Below are 17,743 nucleotides of genomic sequence, written 5' to 3' on the forward strand. Positions count from 1 at the left end.
TTTTTCTTTCTAGTGAAGGGCTACAAAATTATATCAGATAACATCTCTCCCTTTTACGGTGGAACCTTTAGAAGACCGCAAAAATTAAGGGTTGCGATTGTGAAGTTGTGCGATAGGTGCACCGTCCCTTTCTGGTCAGCCACAATGTTCGGTGAAAGTACTCCAGAGGCGTCGTAAAGTTTTATGTTCCTGACTAAATCTGATTTAGCTACAGAGTATCTACACTGTTAATAAAGTAATGTTTGGGGGGAGAAATTTTTACGAGAGCTTGAATGTAATTTGGTTTGATAATGTTGGCATTCTTTTGAGATTTAATTAAGTAGGTAAGTAGACACTCGGGATAATAACTAGTTTTTAATGTCTTAATCGGTGATTGATTGTTAATAAATAGCAAACTAATTACGACGGGCTCCGCCTCCTTTTAAGAATGAATGTCGAGACGTATTATTAAGCATTTTTCGTGTATGAACGATTATTGATTTATATTAACCTAATCAGCATTTCCTCCTATTCATTGCAACATGTGTAATGATCGCTATTTTTATTGCATCGTACATAATTCTAATTTATGATCTGTGGTATGAATTATGGGTAGAACACCACGTCAACGTGTCACCGACATGCAAGCATTCTTTCCACATTCTTGAAGACCCACGCGGGTGATAATCGTCCATTACGACCCGAGAAGAATTATCATCTTATTTTGGTCACAAGTGCATGGATTTGCCGCATCAATGCTAGCGATTAATTACCTCTCTTTTTAGGTAGAACAATTAGAACTTTCTGCCGTAGAACAGAACGATTCTGACCTTTGTGCCCCGACCGATTTGTCACTGTGACATTAATCTATCCCGTTTAACCATAAAAGTAACCAGATAAAATCCACCCCGGCTTTCTCCTTGAGGTCATAACGATGCAATGATCTGTGGATTTCCGGGTCAGCGAAGTAATGCAGCCTAGGCCTAGTGTAACAAGAACCATAAATATTCGAAGGGGAAAAATTAACGCTTCTTGCTGTGAATCCTCGCGTGTAATCCCCGGACTTTTGTCCTTATTACGAAGAGTCCTTTGTCGAGGACTCGCACATATCTTAGCTTCTTTATAGTTATTCTCTGAAGGAGTAACGATAATCAACGTGCATATTACGTAGTTCGCAGCCTCCGCGTAATTGCTCGTCGAAATGTGTAATTTTGCAAATGGACCGTATAAATGTTTAATAGCTACGCGTTTGCTCTTATCTTCCTGTGTAAATTAGTTGGCGTTTTTACTCTTAATGGACTAGATACAGAGGGCTAGAGGAAAAATCCACCGACAGGGCAGGAAGTCCCTGACTGATATCCTCCAGCAGCTTTATGTTACGCGATGTTTGCTTACTGCCATTATCCATACTTTCACATTTCGCGTTTAATCAAGATGACGTATACGTTCGCAGAACTTATTAAAGCTCACTTTCCTCCTGGCTAAATGCGTTTTCGGGAGTCGTGCAGCTCTTTCTAATCCTTTATTCATTATTCCAACGTCTTCCGGTATCCATCGTTTCTTACTTCTGTTTTATGTATAGCGTGATTAATTATTTATTAAGCGTAATTAAAATTATCATGCTCCGATTTGGAATAATATATTTAGTCCCAGAGTAACAATATCGTCCTTTTAGACTTTCAAATTATAAGTGTGAAATTTATCACTTCAAATTTGCATATTAACAAGCTTTCATCAGTCAGCTTTCATTTTAAAAAGGGGATTTGCATATGTCGCCAATATGTCGCTTAATTATTGTCATTTGATAAATGGCAAAATAAAAAATTAAGTCCAATTATTCTACCTTTCTAATAAATCGAAGAGCATTAAGGTAATTGATTGGTTTAGGAATTAATGCCTGATTCAATATTGACGGTAAAGGGACAATGTCGTTTTAAAATAGAAGTGGCTTGGTCACGCGTCCATCTAAAGGTTTCTAAATTTTTTAAGCGTCGACATTTCGCTTCGAATAAGCCGGCAATTTGCTAGAAAAAATATCTTTCAACATTCCGAATGTCAGCTCAATTTTTTGCGTTTATTGGCTAATTTTTCCTTCTCTTTTTCGTTTCAATTTATCTCCGCCAACATCGTTATTTTATTCAAGTAAGAGACATTGTTAAAAGTTGCCGTACGTGGAGCTTTGATGTTGTAAGAGAAAATTGACGTTATTTTGTGCTTTTGGCCGTTACCTTCGCACAAAAGCTCAGGAAATCCAGAAATGAAGTTGAACACGGCGAGCGATAAACGCCAAAAAACATCAAGACGAAATGTAGTGGAAGCGGGTATAATAAAATACGGCTCTTTTTAGCCCGAGGAGAAAAATTCTAGTGGTATCGATCATCTCTGCGATTAAATAATAGCGGGTTTAATTTCCATTTAGAGAGAAGGGAAAGAAAAATTGCAATAAAATATTCAAAGTTTGCCTTCGAAGTCCATTTAGATTTAACGTGGAAGATTTAGAGGAAACGCTAACTGAAAAGCAATCCAGAACGACCTGAGGGAACCCTAAGCAATGTCCGAAGTTTCACGAACTCATCTACTTCAATGATGTTTGCTCGTCGTCGCAGTCAAACGGTTTTTTATCCACTTGTGACTGTCTAGACCGAATTCTCCAGTCATCCCTTAAATGTGATACAAATCAGCCTCTAATGACCATAATGGTTCTCCGGGTACATAATTGATGATCACCGGAGATGTTTTTGTGTTAATAGACATTTAATTTCCAATGCAGTTTTATTTGTCATTGTGTTGGGATGATTTATTAAGTAGAAATTCCAGAACGGATGATTGATACCGCTTGAGAAAAATTAAAATGAGCGCGTAGGAGCCAAAGTAACGGACCTGGTGAATAGTGATTTTAATGCATATGGCAGAAACTCATAAATTTCTTAAATGAGAACACAGTACACGCTCAAGTGCTCCCTTCTAAGCAATCAGCTCCCAGTTATAAAATCTACCCCTTTCAGCCGTATTCGCTAAGTTTCATGCTCAAATAGTCTAGTTGAAATTGACTGTTGAAGTTGGAAACTTGTGTTTTTTTGTATTCTTTGACTTCAGCTTTTGTGTTTCGATCCCTCACGGTATTAAATATTTACAAGACACTTACGAATTTCGAGTCTTGGGGGACCATACTTTACAATTTTTATTTAGAAAGTGAAAATGGTAAAGCGGAAATTATTAAAGCGATGGTGATGGGGAAGTTTTTACTTTCATTTTTTGATAGAAAACTGTTTGTGGCGAGGAATGCAACGAAAGCGTCCTTCTACTCCGTCGAAACAATCACCAGTTATTGTCTTTTTTGCATGTGTATTAGCTAATAAGTATTTATTGTCTATAGAATGCCAGTCAGTAAGAAACTATCTCGATCAGGTATCATTATCAAGACCCACAGCCACACCCCGAGCGGATATACATTGCATATAAAGCGACAGTTCGTAAAAGGATTTTTTAGCGTTTTCCCCTCTATATAAGCACCTACAGACATCTTCCTACGACAAACTTGCTCTCATATCGCTTATCAGACAGTTCACTCACACCAGCCAGGATATTAACTTATCGCCTATCGACGGGCATCTCACAGACACCGCAAGGTGTCGCGTGGGTCGCCTCAACCCTGCTGTCTCCTCCAAACCACTGTGCAGCTCATAATTCAACAGGATTTATAATATGGTGCGGTAGATTTATGGTAATTAATCCACTGATAGCAATAAATTCGCGATCGATCGTGGCCGTGAACTTTTCCAATTGTGCAGACAAAGACCCGTCATAATCCTAAAATTGCCAAAGGCGATGATCCAAAGGGCTAAAATAATAATATAGAAAATTGTTCGAGAAGTCTTCAAAGGTTCCAACTTCATTAGCCAACTTTCAAAGAAAAAAGGAAAAGTTGAATTGGATTCATTCGAATTAAAACCAAACTGGAAACTCGAGATCCGTACGAATACAAACAAAAAGTAGAATTCGTCGCCGTCGATCGAGATAGTCAATGTTTTTACAGACTTAAAAATGTTGCTCGAACGTTATTGTTGACGAAGTTTCAAACTCCGCCAAGTAGGGTCTTAATGTTTCTTTATGAAATTCCCGGATGCCGTAAACCATATTTACTCAACTTTTTTATTTTTTCATTGAAAATAAAGTGAACGCTAAACGAGACAAAATTGCCGGTTTTTGCGCTCCACGCTTTTAACTTTTAACTCGCGATTCGCAGATTTAATGGGATTATCAAATTCCAGTTACGAAAAAGTGAATTTCAAGCTCAGCTTTCCAACTTGTTAAATTTGCGTTTACATTAGCTACTTGTTCTAATGACATATGAGGTGTCGTTGAGCATGGAATTAAAATGTAAAATTATGTGAAGAACCAGCGGCGTGTCAACAGGAAGCAATGTTTACTATCTATTTATGGACGTTTCTACGTTTTTCGATTTATTGACATCGCTATGCGGAAGACACAATTTCGGTGTCAAGGGCTTCGGCACAGTTTCTGCCCTCATTTGGCGCATTCTCAATGTTTCAATTTTCCAAACTCTTTACATCAAAGTGTAGCTATGGCGTGGGACGTAAACAACACTTTAGAAGCCATTACACCCAATCTGGCAAATCTCGATCAAGCCACGTTGCTGGTGTTCTCGGAAGAATAATCGCAAAAGTTGAAAGGGTAATTTTCATACTTACTAACACTCTGCCATCCATTATTCTCGAGAGAATCATCTTCAAAGTGCAGTAATATGTAATGGTGTGACATGCAGATAGTTTATTTAACTTGAGAACAATACATCTTGTCGTGTTTCAAATTTAAAAGTTCAAGAAGCTGATGGCGCCGTCCTCATACAACGTTTCTTGGATGCTGTCTACAAGAGTCCTTCGTCGTAAAGAACGTAAACCAACCGACTTTGCTGCATTATGTATAACTATTGCTTTTACTATTATAGCCACGATAAACCGGTAGAACAGTTAAGGTACTTTTCTTTGCCGCATACGAAACAAGCATTGTTTCATGAGATATGTTGCCGATTTGCAAATTGTTATTACCCATTGACTGCGAAGTTGCCAGAAGGGCACAAAGCTCTTTGTGAAATTGAACGTTTATTAATTAATTAAGCCGGGAACTATCCCGCCAATTTCAAGCATAATTACTCCGGTTATTCAGCTTGGGATTTTTAAACGAACGGCCTCTTGTGACGTTAATTCATTAAGATGTCACTGAAACAGACACGGAAAGGTACAAATTGACTGCCATTAAAAATGTTACAAAATCTCCAGGTTATGAAAAGCAGTTTTGATACGAGAAATTAATTGAAACATGGGATATTCGAACTTTCGCTGGCTTCTGAAGAACCGACAATATTGTCAACCGTCGCGCCGGCCAATTACACAAATTAATTGTGTTTGCGACGTTCAGTGGAGGAATTTGAACCAATTGTATTGGAAACGGGATGGATGTCTTTTTCATGTGTTTACTCTTTTTGTTGCTTTTTCTATTGTGATGTTGAGATAAGGCTGTTACCAAAGTCAACAATTCAAGAAGAGGGGCTGATAAAGGTCAGAGACCTTTGATCATCGCTTCAAACAGTTTTCGCCTAATCAGATGACTCACAATAAAATAATTATGATTTTATTACCGTGCGGTAATAACTGATTTCTATTTAAAATGTTTATGAAACTAAAAATAAACATGAAGTAATTTTTGTGTCTGCTTGGTGTTAAACGTCGTGTTTATAAACACAAGACGGTTATTGCCATTAATCGGAGTGAAGCTCTAAAAACTGATCGCAGGTAATCTCTCCGGTCACGATTTCGAAAATGCGTCCGAATCCGGTAGCCATTACTCCACAAGTTTATGTTTGCAGTATCTGGAGTAATTAATAAAGTCATCTCGAACTACTTAATGTAACTTTCGTCTTAATGCAACTTTCAAGCAATAATCTCGTCGAAAATACGGCATCGTGTTACAACTTTATTGATTTTGGTCTCGCCATGTTCAGGAAAGAAGCTTCTTTACTCGACTCAATTTAAGATTGGTGATAAAAAATCCAGATTACTGAGTTCATTTGCAACTTGGGCAAGATATTACAGTAGCCAGGGGCGGTTAATGCAAAAATTATACAGTTGCCATTAATTCACCGCATTGTTGCTATCATTCTGGGAACGAGCAGTTTTCCTGCTGGTTTTTTGTTGTCATACCTGGTGACAGCTTAATTTACTCATGTTCGAAATAGGAATGTGAAACGAGTAATTTAATGAGAAAATAAGATGATATTCAATAATTTCTATAAATACGTATCTTTAAGGCGCCGTCGCAGTTGTAAATTACCAATCAAGACAACAATTAAACTTATATTTAACCATGGCGTTTACGATTCTCGTAAAGACATAAATAGAAAATTAATATTATTTATTAAATAAGCAAATAGATTTGTCGAGACCTTTGCGTTAAACAAGATCTCCAACAGTTTATTCAACGTGATGAAATCGGGGACATTTTAAATGCGCGAGAACTGAATTTATGGTAATTCCGACTTTCGAGGTGTTGTTGTAATAAAATCATAAACGAACTCATTATATTAAAACTTGGACTATAACTGTTAACCTGCAACTATAAGAAATCTTGGGCAAAAATCCCTAATTAACGTTTTATCCGCAAAAACACTGTAATTAAAATTATAGATACGCTCAATTAATTACGTGCTCATAAATCATTTTTGTTCCGTGTTTTGCAATACAAGTAATTGTTTAATTTATGACTGAATTTATGACAGTTTTTAAAGGAACGTTGACGGTTATCATGCCTGAAAAATCTTTAGGACGTTCCGCACATTTGCACTTCTTGTAATTGAATTGTAATATTTTATAGCGTTTTCTCGGGAGAAAGCGTGGGCGGAAATTTATGAAGTCTATAATAAATAAAAAAATACACTAAAGAATTTCATGGAAAAAGCGTTTTTCTCTGTAATGACTAATGTGTGTGCACAGTGTGAAAATTTCATAAAATGTGCAAAGTGGAGATAGTAAATTGCTTAATTTTTCCTTAAAAGACCTCGTGTTTGCATTTCACTTAGCTACGTTTGTAGGTTACCAAACATTTACCGCACAATTTTGAAAATTGCAACTTTCTTCTCTAATATGTGTGCATTTATAGATTTAATTAAGTTGTTATTTTGTCATCATCATGAATCAAAGTGACAGACCGTCGAGTATGAAGCTCTCCTTCCAAAAAATCGATGGCCTAAACACAGCTTTGTTGGCTTTTCGAGCTTTCATGACGTTAAATTTGATGAGTGTAATTTCCTCGCAGGTAAGCAGTAAGAACGTTATTTGGAAATTCGTTGCAGTAATCTCTGCATGTAATTACATGAATCCGAGGAAAGTGCAAAGAGCACGTTTTTACAGCACCGCGTTAATAGCTCAATCGATATACGAGAATTAGAACTTTCGTGAATCGTGTTATGAAGCCAACTTGCTTTGTAATTATTTATGAAAATGTTGCGGTTAAAGTTAATAAATATTCTTTATCAGCTCCAACTTTCGCAATTATTATAGTCCTTCACCGTGACCGCCGTTTCATGTGACCTATTCGCTATTTCCCATTTCGAATTGCGCTTTTCTCCACTGTTTGTTTATAGGAATGCAAACGGCTTTTTCCGAAAACTAACAATGAGCATGAAAGTCGATTCCCAATAGTTATTAAATACATACACTAACGCAACAATGAAGCAAATCAAGCGCTAATTGTGACCCCAACTTTAACTTTTACTGCGTGAAATTAATAAACTGTTGAGTCCTGATCGATATCTCAATACGCGCGATTCGTATTGTTATTATTAACTTGGAAGCTATAAAAAATTCCACCGCACATGTCATTGCAAAATGACTTTAGTTTTTACGGTAAATGAGCTTTATAGGCGCGTTTCAGGAACAATTAACACTTAAAACATCTCTTGTTACGAAGAAGAAATTGTTCTTCGTAGAGTAAAGCACGCGTGTCGACGAAGGTGCGAATTCCTCCACCAAAAATCACCCGAAGCGTTTAAAAAGAAAACTGAATTTATTGAGGAGATATTTAAGAAGCCGGTGCAATACAACACTTGAAATTATCTTGCTCATTTTGTGTAATATGGCCTGGTACGTTATTTCTTTGGATAATAAATTGAAGGTATTAAATACAGGTACAGCTGTTGCATTGTGTACGTGTTTAACACATAAATACAGCCTCTACGGTGCACTAAGGCTGGGCAAATAAACATGTTCTTGAGAGTAATTATTTATTGGAGAAGACTTCAATAAATAACTCAGCATATTAATACACGCATGTGGCAGAAAAGCCGGCACTGACCGAATGCTACCTGCAGCTCGAAAGAGTTTTTACAAATACAAGTGGCGAATTTTATTAGTTGTTTAGTGCCGCGTTCCAAAAAAAATTCTAATTGGTATTTTACAATGCATGAAATACTATAATTCTGTCGTGAAAGGAGCAGGCTAACGGGATCGTAATGGGATGCAGCTACGACTCTATAGATTGCAATGAAAATTTGAAAACCGAGAAACAAAAATATGAGTAATAAAAGCAGACTTATTTAACCCAGTGGGAAACCCGTTTCAACGCAACACCACTAAATTCCTGCATCTGGAGATTAACAGTATTCTCTTGCTCTTAATTAATAATTTTCAAGGAAAAACTTGGCGAAACCAGCCATACATAGAAGGTAATAAATTCAGAATAATACGAGGTTATTATTTTAGTAATTTGAAAATTGTCATGGCATTAATTGAAATACGCCCATCGGAAGAATTTACTTATTCGGTCCAGCTGCCGTTAAAATATTTCCAAGTACGATATCTGACATTACCGTTCGCTAAATTGTAATTGATGCCCCACATATTTCTTGTGGAGAAAAATGTGACAATGTTTCTAAAATCTTCAAATCGCATTACGGGAAACTTTTCTCGCTTCAATGCCCGTTCCCGTATTTTTCTCAAAACCCAAAACAGTATACATATAACGGATCTAAGCTCGTCGTGAACCTTTATCTCCGTCGCTTTTTCTTCACCTGCCGCGGCAATCGGCCTAAGGTTGTCGTGGGTCACAGGGCACATGTAACGTTTGAATTTTTTTTTAATCACCTCGAATGGAAGTGAATGCTCGCTTCAAATGATAAAAGAAGAATTGAAAATAAATCAGTGCCGACAGAGCACAGCCGGAGCTAATTTGCAGAGGTCATTTTGGTAATGACCGTCGAGCCGGGTTTTGCACTGAGTTAATTAACCCACAAGGGCGATCCCATACCACTTCGTCAAACGAGCTTAAAAAGGCTCCGCTGATCTTGTCCTTCTATATTTAGTTCACACCTACAAGGGTCAGTCATTAAACGCGAAATCAACGTTGTTGTTTGCATGGGCTGCATCCGATTGAGGGGTCCGTAAAAATTAAGTTCTGAGCTGATTGCGTGGTGGAAGCGTGAATACTTCATGTGTCCCCTAAGGCAGATCGATTTCCATATTGGAAATTTTGCAAAATTGACCGTCCACGCCCTCCCTTATAATGGATAACGTATTCATTTTTCATGTGGGGGATGGCAACCAGTTATGCCCATCATCGAAATCATCGGGAAAGGGGCAAAATAATTAATTACTCCTACTCTATTTATGATAAATTATCTATGTTTGGTCTAAATTACTGGCTCCAAGCGAATAATAATATTCGAAGTTGTTGCCAATTATCGCTCGCATTGTTGGTGTCAGAACTTCTTTTTCAGACGCTCGGGTTTGGTTTTGAGAGCCGAAAAATAAAAGCGTTCAGAGATTATTGTCGGTCCTGGCATATTAACGAGGCAAACTCTCTTTATTTTAATCACTTCTCGGTTTGTTTCTCTGCTTTCGACGTTATCATATCAAGCAAAAAATGCGTCAACTGCATTGTCTCGTTGGTCGCAAGCAGCATTTGTAATTCAAATTCGATGCACACCGCGGAAAAACTGGTTGGAGTATCATGTTGTCTTACCGTCTTCTAGACCGTCCGGTAATATCCCCTGTAGCTGTTTTGCGGCCCTGCAAGGTTGTATTGTTCAACCCAGCATGCCTCTCGTTTCTAAGAACACTTTTAAAATGTCGTTCTATAGCGTGCTTCACAGGTATAATAGAATATCATTACTCCATCTCTATTTTTACCGGAGGGAAAGAAAGAGACGAACATTGTGCTGCATTTTAAAAACCACAAAAATATTACATACACCCACCATTTTGTCCAGGTATTTGATGTAGATAAATTTTACGGCTGGAAGAGTCGTGGTAGAAATATATTCTTTGTCAAGGGATGAAGTAGAGAAACAAAACGTGTTTTTCATAAGCCCACAATGACCGATGGATTGTTTTGTTGTTTTGGCACAAGTGAAATGGATGGGACGGACTTCGAAATTTTACAATTGTTTAACACTCATTGTAAGTTAACTGCTACGAATGTTAATTACAAAATTAAAATATTTAGCCTGAGTATACGTCTCAAGGTTGGCTGCAACATATTAAATCATATTTAGTTGAGCTCGACTGCTGTGAATGTCAATGCTACTTACTGAAGATGGTACTACTTGAACACATAAATCTGTATGGCCTACACGAGTTTCCGCTCATTTTTTTGGTATAAAAGTGAAGGATGCAATTTTGAGAAATTGCCTACCTGTTCGAGTGGGATTTTAGCGGAAATGACTCAGCTTCTATTACAATAAAACGAAAGGTAATTTAGCGGGTCTTCGTTTTTGCTAGTGTCCACAAATTTATAGTCGCATGGTTGTCTGTAGATTTCAATGATTTATTATCAGTGTACGGTACTCTCCAAAAATGATAATCATGATGAAGTGGTAATTTCCTTCTTCGAAGATTGATTAGCCGAGCGCGATTGGGAAAAAAGTAGAATAAAGAACAGCGTGCATAGAATTATTACGTTTTTATTATTATGTCATTATTTACATATACTGATGCGCAAATATATGAGTTTAATGACGCGACCATGACCGTCCTACAACAATCATATCGGCTAGGTCAGGACGTTTGTTTGCAATCTGATGCAACCGCTAAAAAAAATTTCGATTTATGATTGGCATTTGGGAATATAAAAGTCCATCGTGGGCTGTATCGTGTCAGTTCAGGTGGCACATTGTCTTGTGGGTGGCAGTAAAAATTCTTACATGAAAAATCCAAAGTGTCCATTTAAAACAAACATGTGAGTCGAATACAGTCAAAACAAAGGCTCGTAAAGAGTTATATAACACTACAATGACGAAGCCAACAAAGACATATCTGATACTTGAAACCACTGATTTAGTTTACCAATTTCATTACCACTCCACACCTCAGTTTCACTGGTAGCTCGCGAGAAAAATAACATTGAGAAAGCTATTGTTTTTCATTTCACCCAACCTACTGTCGGATTGGATTTCATTAAAAAAATCAATTGCTTGTTAAAATAGTCCATTGTATTTAGATTATGCGATTTCAAAGCATACAGCACCTGAGCGGCGGAATGCGCCAACTGGACCAGCACCCATTTCGGAATTGGTTGACTGAGTCTTGACTTCCAATAAAAGGGTCGATTTTTTGCCCCATTATCCGGAGTTATCTTTACAGGACGATTAGCGTTGTGCCCTCTTTAAAATGTCAGTCTTCAAGATAAGGCAGGTATGTTTTGACAGACTTCAAAAATTAAGATGGTCACTTCCGGGCGCCGCAATTTGCAAATTTTGTGCGTAAAGTAATATAAAATCGTGTGATGAAATGTTGATGGCTCGTACCCCTCCATAGGGGCGTCGTACTACATGCAATTACTGTATTTTGTGACGTGATTTCCCCTGAGCCCGACCGTAATTTCGTCGTTGAACATAAAGGTGCGAGTTGTCGCTTCGACTGGTTTTAGGTGAAATGCAAGAATTCATGGACGGGACGTTTCTCCCGAAGCTTTTCGAGGGTGATTGATAGATAAACATTTACATAGCCTGGATTGAAAACAAACAAATACGAATGGGAATAACTTCATTTTATCAACTCGGGGCTTGTCTTGGCGAATCAAGAAAGTAAATACGCAGCTGAAGAAATGGGGGGCTTCGCGTATCCAGCATCCAGATTTATTCCGGTAGATACAAGATAAAAGCATTCGTCTATTTTTATTGGCAACAGAAATAGAAATGGAGGATCAGGTGTCGTCAGGCATTTTTATGAGCTTGTAATTACGCTTGTATTTCGTGATGGAGAGAGGAACGTGCTGCGCAGTTATCAATCATATTTCAATAAATTACGACAAACGGTGATATCGACGCGCCAATCAAAACTCTCACAGAGAAATCAAATAATAAGAGCGCAAAGCACGTGATTTGAATGATTCTCTCTTTCCGAGACGCTATTGTATCTGGATCAAAATAGCGATGTGAACGCACCACCAAAATACAATTTGGACTTTTCTCGTCTACACCACTTCCATGGTTGAGCATATTTTACTCCGCGCTTTTGTTTGCCGTGAATTCATCAGAATCGTAAAAGCTGCAGCTCCCGGCAGCCATTCTGTCTCTGCATACAGGTAAATGCTTAGAATTATTGCGAGATAAATCAAAGCAAATAGTTGAAAGGATAGCGGACGATGCTATCTAGCATAAATAATGACCCTACAAACTTATAAAATAATGATCCCTTTTATAACTTTAACCCCATCTCGTACCGTTCTTGGAATAAAACACTCCGTCGGTGTCTTTAAACCGAATAATGATTAAACGCGCGATCTGCGGTTTTGGAGATTTATGCATGCAACAAACCATCGCGATAACATTTAGGTTCCCGGAGAGGAAACCATTTGGTTCTCTTTTTATCATTCCGGTAGCGCGGATAACAATGGAGCTACAAATTATCAACGGCAAGAAAATGGCCAGGGCGGTTTTCTATTTTCTTATTCGTTTCGGTTGAATAGCGACCTGAATTATGGACCAGTTCGCTGCAAATCAAAGAATCCTAATTTTATGTAGCGATAATTTGTCGGATGGGGTTTTCAGACATGATATTCAGCGACTGAATGACGCCGTGAACTGCAAATTAGCTCCATTCATAGAGATGGACAAGTACGGCGATTTCGCTGATTGCTGTTTTGGCGCATTTCTCACATTTTTCATAAATAATTTACTCGACTGGACTTTTATCGGATTCGTTATCGCATTACGGAAATTCCGAAGAGGCAACACGAACATTCAACTTTGAAGTGATAGATAACTGTACGATGATTCAAAACTGGACTTATATGGTCAGTGGGCTTTTGTCTACTTTATTTTAGAAAATATTCAGCGATGCGTGTTCTTTGAATCGGTAGTTTTATCTCCAACTGAAAGAGAACAATTACACTAAAAACCATTAAACTGTGTAACAAAGGTGATTAAATATAAATTTCGTAGGGAACGTCGTTTACAATTTCTTCCAACAATGCTCAGTTTTCTGTTAGAAAATGCTCTTTTTGTGTCATTCATGGCCCCGGACAGAAGTCCGGTTCGCCCGCTTTTGAGGGATTAGAACAGGTAGATCGAAAATTCTTCCAGGAATTTCGATTGAAAAGTCTCGAGTTCATCCGTTGGTGTTGAGCAGAGGTAGTGCGAATCGTGTATCTACGTCTGTTGTAGTATTTCCTCGTTGCTTATTTATGGCCATTTGATTGCAGAACAGCCTAGAGCCGTCAGTTTTTGTTTTCTATTTATTGCCTTTTTCTTCCCGGCGAGTACGTTGAGAGTAGAACTAGCTCGTGGACATGAAACATAAAATCTCACGGTTAAATCAAACTTTAAAACTGTCGGCTCCAGCGTCATTACTTCTTGTTGAATAAAATCGTCTTCAAATGTGTCGTTGCACTGTACGAACGCGGCTTGGAGCCTAGAAATAAAAATAAACTCCCCCATTGTTCCAAAGTGACATCGTAAAGCACGCCACAACCAAAACGTTTTAATGTCTGTAAAATTATGAGTTACGATGTCGGAAGGTTTAATATTTTTGGGCATGCAACTTTGTTTAATTTACAGGTAAGATCGACGGTTTATCAAACGGTTCCAAGAAAAGTTGGATCCTTTTATAAACGCTTGAGAGGCACCTGCATCTTTGGGGATATCGCCCGACCTCGATTATTACCTTGCAAATTTAATAGCTTGTCAAGTCATGGGTCTAAAGTGGACCGTGGGTGCAAAAAATTGATTCAGATATCACACGCCCAAAGAAACAACATGCTGACGAGATGGTCCTAATGAGTGTACTGTCTCTAATAAAATTTATTGTTGTTGCTTCGCTTCGTTGTAAGTCACTGTGTGTAATAGAATATTATGCACAGCATTACATCAACAATGTTTATATCTACAAATCAATACGTAATTTATCTTACTTGCTGGAGCTCTCACATATGAACAAGTAGCGTTATACAGGTATAAATTTCAATTTATTTTACTTGTCACTACTATTTCATTATGACATTATGATCATTTTATTTAGCTTAGTGTAGTAACAAGATGATTGTAATTTACATGTTTAGTCAATTTCTTGTACCTATGACTCCATTATAACGGTCTATCAAATGATGGGTGTTTGGAGTTGGACAATAAACAACCTCTTGTAATTAAACTATTGTAATTAAACAAGTGGAGAACCCCGCTGTTCGCCCCTAGGGACAAAATTAATTTCTCCGTTCATTGTTAGAACGTCGAATAAAATTTCAGAGTTGTCCCAGAGACTTAATTCTTAACATTCCAAAATTGAACAACTGTAAATCTCGAATATTATACCTCGGAGTGACAGCTAAAATTTACTAACCTTGGAACAGTTTAACTAATCTAGTAGTAATAAACGGTAAACATCTCATATTTTTCTCGGGTTTCACTGCACCTTTCTTGCTCGCCCGTTGAAATCTCCGAATCGTAATCCTCCACCCTCTAAAATTACGACCGTTTACCCCAAAATTAATAACAAAAACTCTCTCGGAATTTTCTTGGCGCAATTGACTTCCGGTCTCATTAAGTGGGAATTTTAAACCTTTCATTAAGTGAAGTTAATCGCCGAGGGCTAATTTCTTGAGTAAACATTTCAGTAAACCCTCCGAAATGGTGTTAGAAAGCCCACAATCGTACCTCTACCAGAATCTTTTCCGTGACCTTAACATGGTTACCTTGCCTGATTGGAGGGTTTTCTCATCGTAGCCAGGCCACTAAACTCGGCGAGCTTTGTTCGTGTTTAGTTCTTCACGGTGTGGCTGCCAGAGAAGCTGTGCACGTGTGGTACAGTCCTTCATAAAACACAAACAGACGCTACAGAAACTTGTGTGTATATTTTGATAATGTCTGTATTATCATCGGTGGCGTTCATTGGCTTTGTTTGAGAACAGTTGTGGGTGCAAGTGGGTTAGTTTGGAAATTTGTGGGATTATGGTACTCCTCGCTAAACACGGTGAGAATATTAATTTTATAAGAGGACGTCGTTATAAGTATTTCGCATGGTACTCATGTTTCTCTTCTAAGGAACCTACCTGCTATCATTTCCATGAATTTTTAGTGCTGCTGATGTCGTAACTCAAACTTTTTTTAGTAAAACCTTTTAGAGACAATTTGTCACACTAACTTAGCCTTAATCAGTCGGATTTAGAATAGACGTGCGGCTATGCTGGACGTACACAAGAAAGCCTTTTTTCATTGCTATTGTCACGTTTTTCTTTGTGCGAGATGTTATTTATTTCAGCCGATTTGAAAGTTGCCCGGCGAGGTGACTTATAAAAGTTCTTCTTGGAGGCGGAGGAACCCGGAAAAAGGTTCGAAACCGTTCCAATTTTAGGGGAGTAAAAATTTTTCTCATCCAATTAACACTCCACTTTAGAAATTTTTAATTAACTGTTATTGGCTGTAAAAATAATTGAGGCAAACATTTTAGTGCTCTTCTAGCTCAGCTAGAATTGCCGTACAAGCCTTTAAATTGAATTTAAGCCAAAGGAGAGCATGACCAAAATGTTGTTTATCTCACCCAGTTTTGTTGCTAACTTTTTGCGCCTTGTCACCTCCGTCTGAAATCCTTTTAAAATTAGAAATCGCTAATTAATTCCGACAACTTTGCGAATTACATCATTATGTAAATGTAATTTTATTTAGCGCTGGAGGTGTTGCAAAATTACATTTTGATAATCCCCATACAGGTTCCATCCAAACGCAACTTTGTAATAATTCACGCTTAATTCGGCCGCTTGAAATATTTCATGCTTCTCGTTTTTTCTAAAGTGTGCTGTTATAGATAGCGATTGAATCAGAACGTTCATAAACGGACTTTCATCGAAATTAAAAAACTTGTTAGGAAAATGGATACGATTTGGCACGCTCACGGAACGATAAATTGAATTACCGATACTCTCTTCACATCATAGATGAGATACAATCTATCGATTAAGTACAGTTACACTTTTTCGTTCCACTAGGTTATATTGAAACAATGAGGGCTTTTGCGGCACAAGCAATCATTCGCCTCCCAAGTGGGCACTTTTAGATCAGATTGCGAATTCAATTATGCATAAATTTAATGCGAATTGATCGAATAGCTTCCACTCTTCAAAGATCCGTGTTTTGACAATAATTGACGTTTAATCTGATCGAAAGAAGAGCATAGCTATTGGGCTTTGGCCTGAAAACCTTGACTGGGTGACCCTTTGCAAAAATTGATAAACGCATCCGAGCGCGAACTTAGTTTTTAATAATAGAGAAACAAGGGATCACTATCAGAAATTTCATCAAGTTTTGAGCCGTTCAAGGGTGAAACATCGCTCTACATATCGTTCTTCATTACCTTTAATATCACGGAAAGTGAAGTTAAGTTCACGTCTCGGGAGCATCGTTATTAACCCTCTTTGTTCAATGAATTTTAAATGACTTTACTAAAAATAGAGTAAATAACGGGCCGAGTTGTCAAGTAAAACCTTGTCCGTGTTATATGAGCTGTAAGTTGGATTGGTTACAGATTATTAAAATAAATAGTCTTCAAAGCATTGTCTGGGCAGTGCCATTGTCCTGTTTTGCAGGACTAAGCTCCGTTTGTGTCGGAAACTACCGTTGGGCAGGAAGATTACGCATTACAAAACTGTGAAGATTGTAAAGTGAATGTCGGGTCATGTCATTTACTTTGTTGTGATTGTTTAGCAGCGGTTTGAATAAATAAAATTATCTTCGCTCTAACTGTTGCTCGAAGTACTGTTCCCAAAAAGAGGGAATTGAATTATAATTTTTCCCGTCGTCGCGCCTTGGCGCATTGGGATAATGGTCTCGAAGGCACCTCAAGTCATAACCGAAGATCGATAATAAACACCCACTTATTCAATTTATGGCGTGCAAGTCTCGGTATTTGCATAATACGTGCATTATTTCCCTGTCAATATCGCGATAAATGTTTGAAATTTATTATTTAATCAGGCGTCCTCCTACAGGCCCAAATATTTGACATTTCTTTCTTTTTTTCAGGTGAGTGTCTGAGCTGTGTGGGGGTGTGGAAAAAATGCCTTCAGCTTTTAAAAACACCATACTGAAATCTCAACAAGGTAGGAATATAAAAGCTCAAAGGCGACCTTTCTGACAAGTCGTTATGGCAACGGCAGTCTCCAGGGCGTCTGTAGGCGTCCCAGGGGCGTCGCGGCGGCATCACAAGGCTTTCGTTTGAATCTGAAACACGCAATTATAGCAACAGTGTGCGGTCGCACGAAT

The 17,743-nt window shown here is 38.0% G+C and overlaps 1 protein-coding gene across 4 annotated transcripts in view; it reads left to right on the forward strand.

Annotated features, from left to right (window-relative positions):
- The window catches only part of ckn (CRK like proto-oncogene, adaptor protein), a 103,427-nt gene that overhangs the window by 39,371 nt on the left and 46,313 nt on the right, over window positions 1-17,743 (forward strand). Inside the window, exon 1 of one of the 4 annotated variants that reach the window (XM_088031590.1) lies at window positions 15,244-15,458. The exons of 2 other annotated variants lie outside the window; for them this stretch is intronic. In XM_088031590.1, the coding sequence (XP_087887716.1) occupies window positions 15,437-15,458 (22 nt within the window). In that variant the 5' untranslated portion in view covers window positions 15,244-15,436. Of the gene's footprint in view, window positions 1-15,243; window positions 15,459-17,504; window positions 17,581-17,743 lie in introns of those variants that run through there. One more of the 4 variants, XM_088031589.1, reaches the window with a different exon arrangement.

This window comes from Gnatocerus cornutus, chromosome 2, assembly GCF_029298725.1.
Source record: "Gnatocerus cornutus isolate USDA-ARS CGAHR chromosome 2, icGnaCorn1.1, whole genome shotgun sequence".
In the NCBI taxonomy this organism is placed as follows: Eukaryota; Metazoa; Arthropoda; class Insecta; order Coleoptera; family Tenebrionidae; genus Gnatocerus; species Gnatocerus cornutus.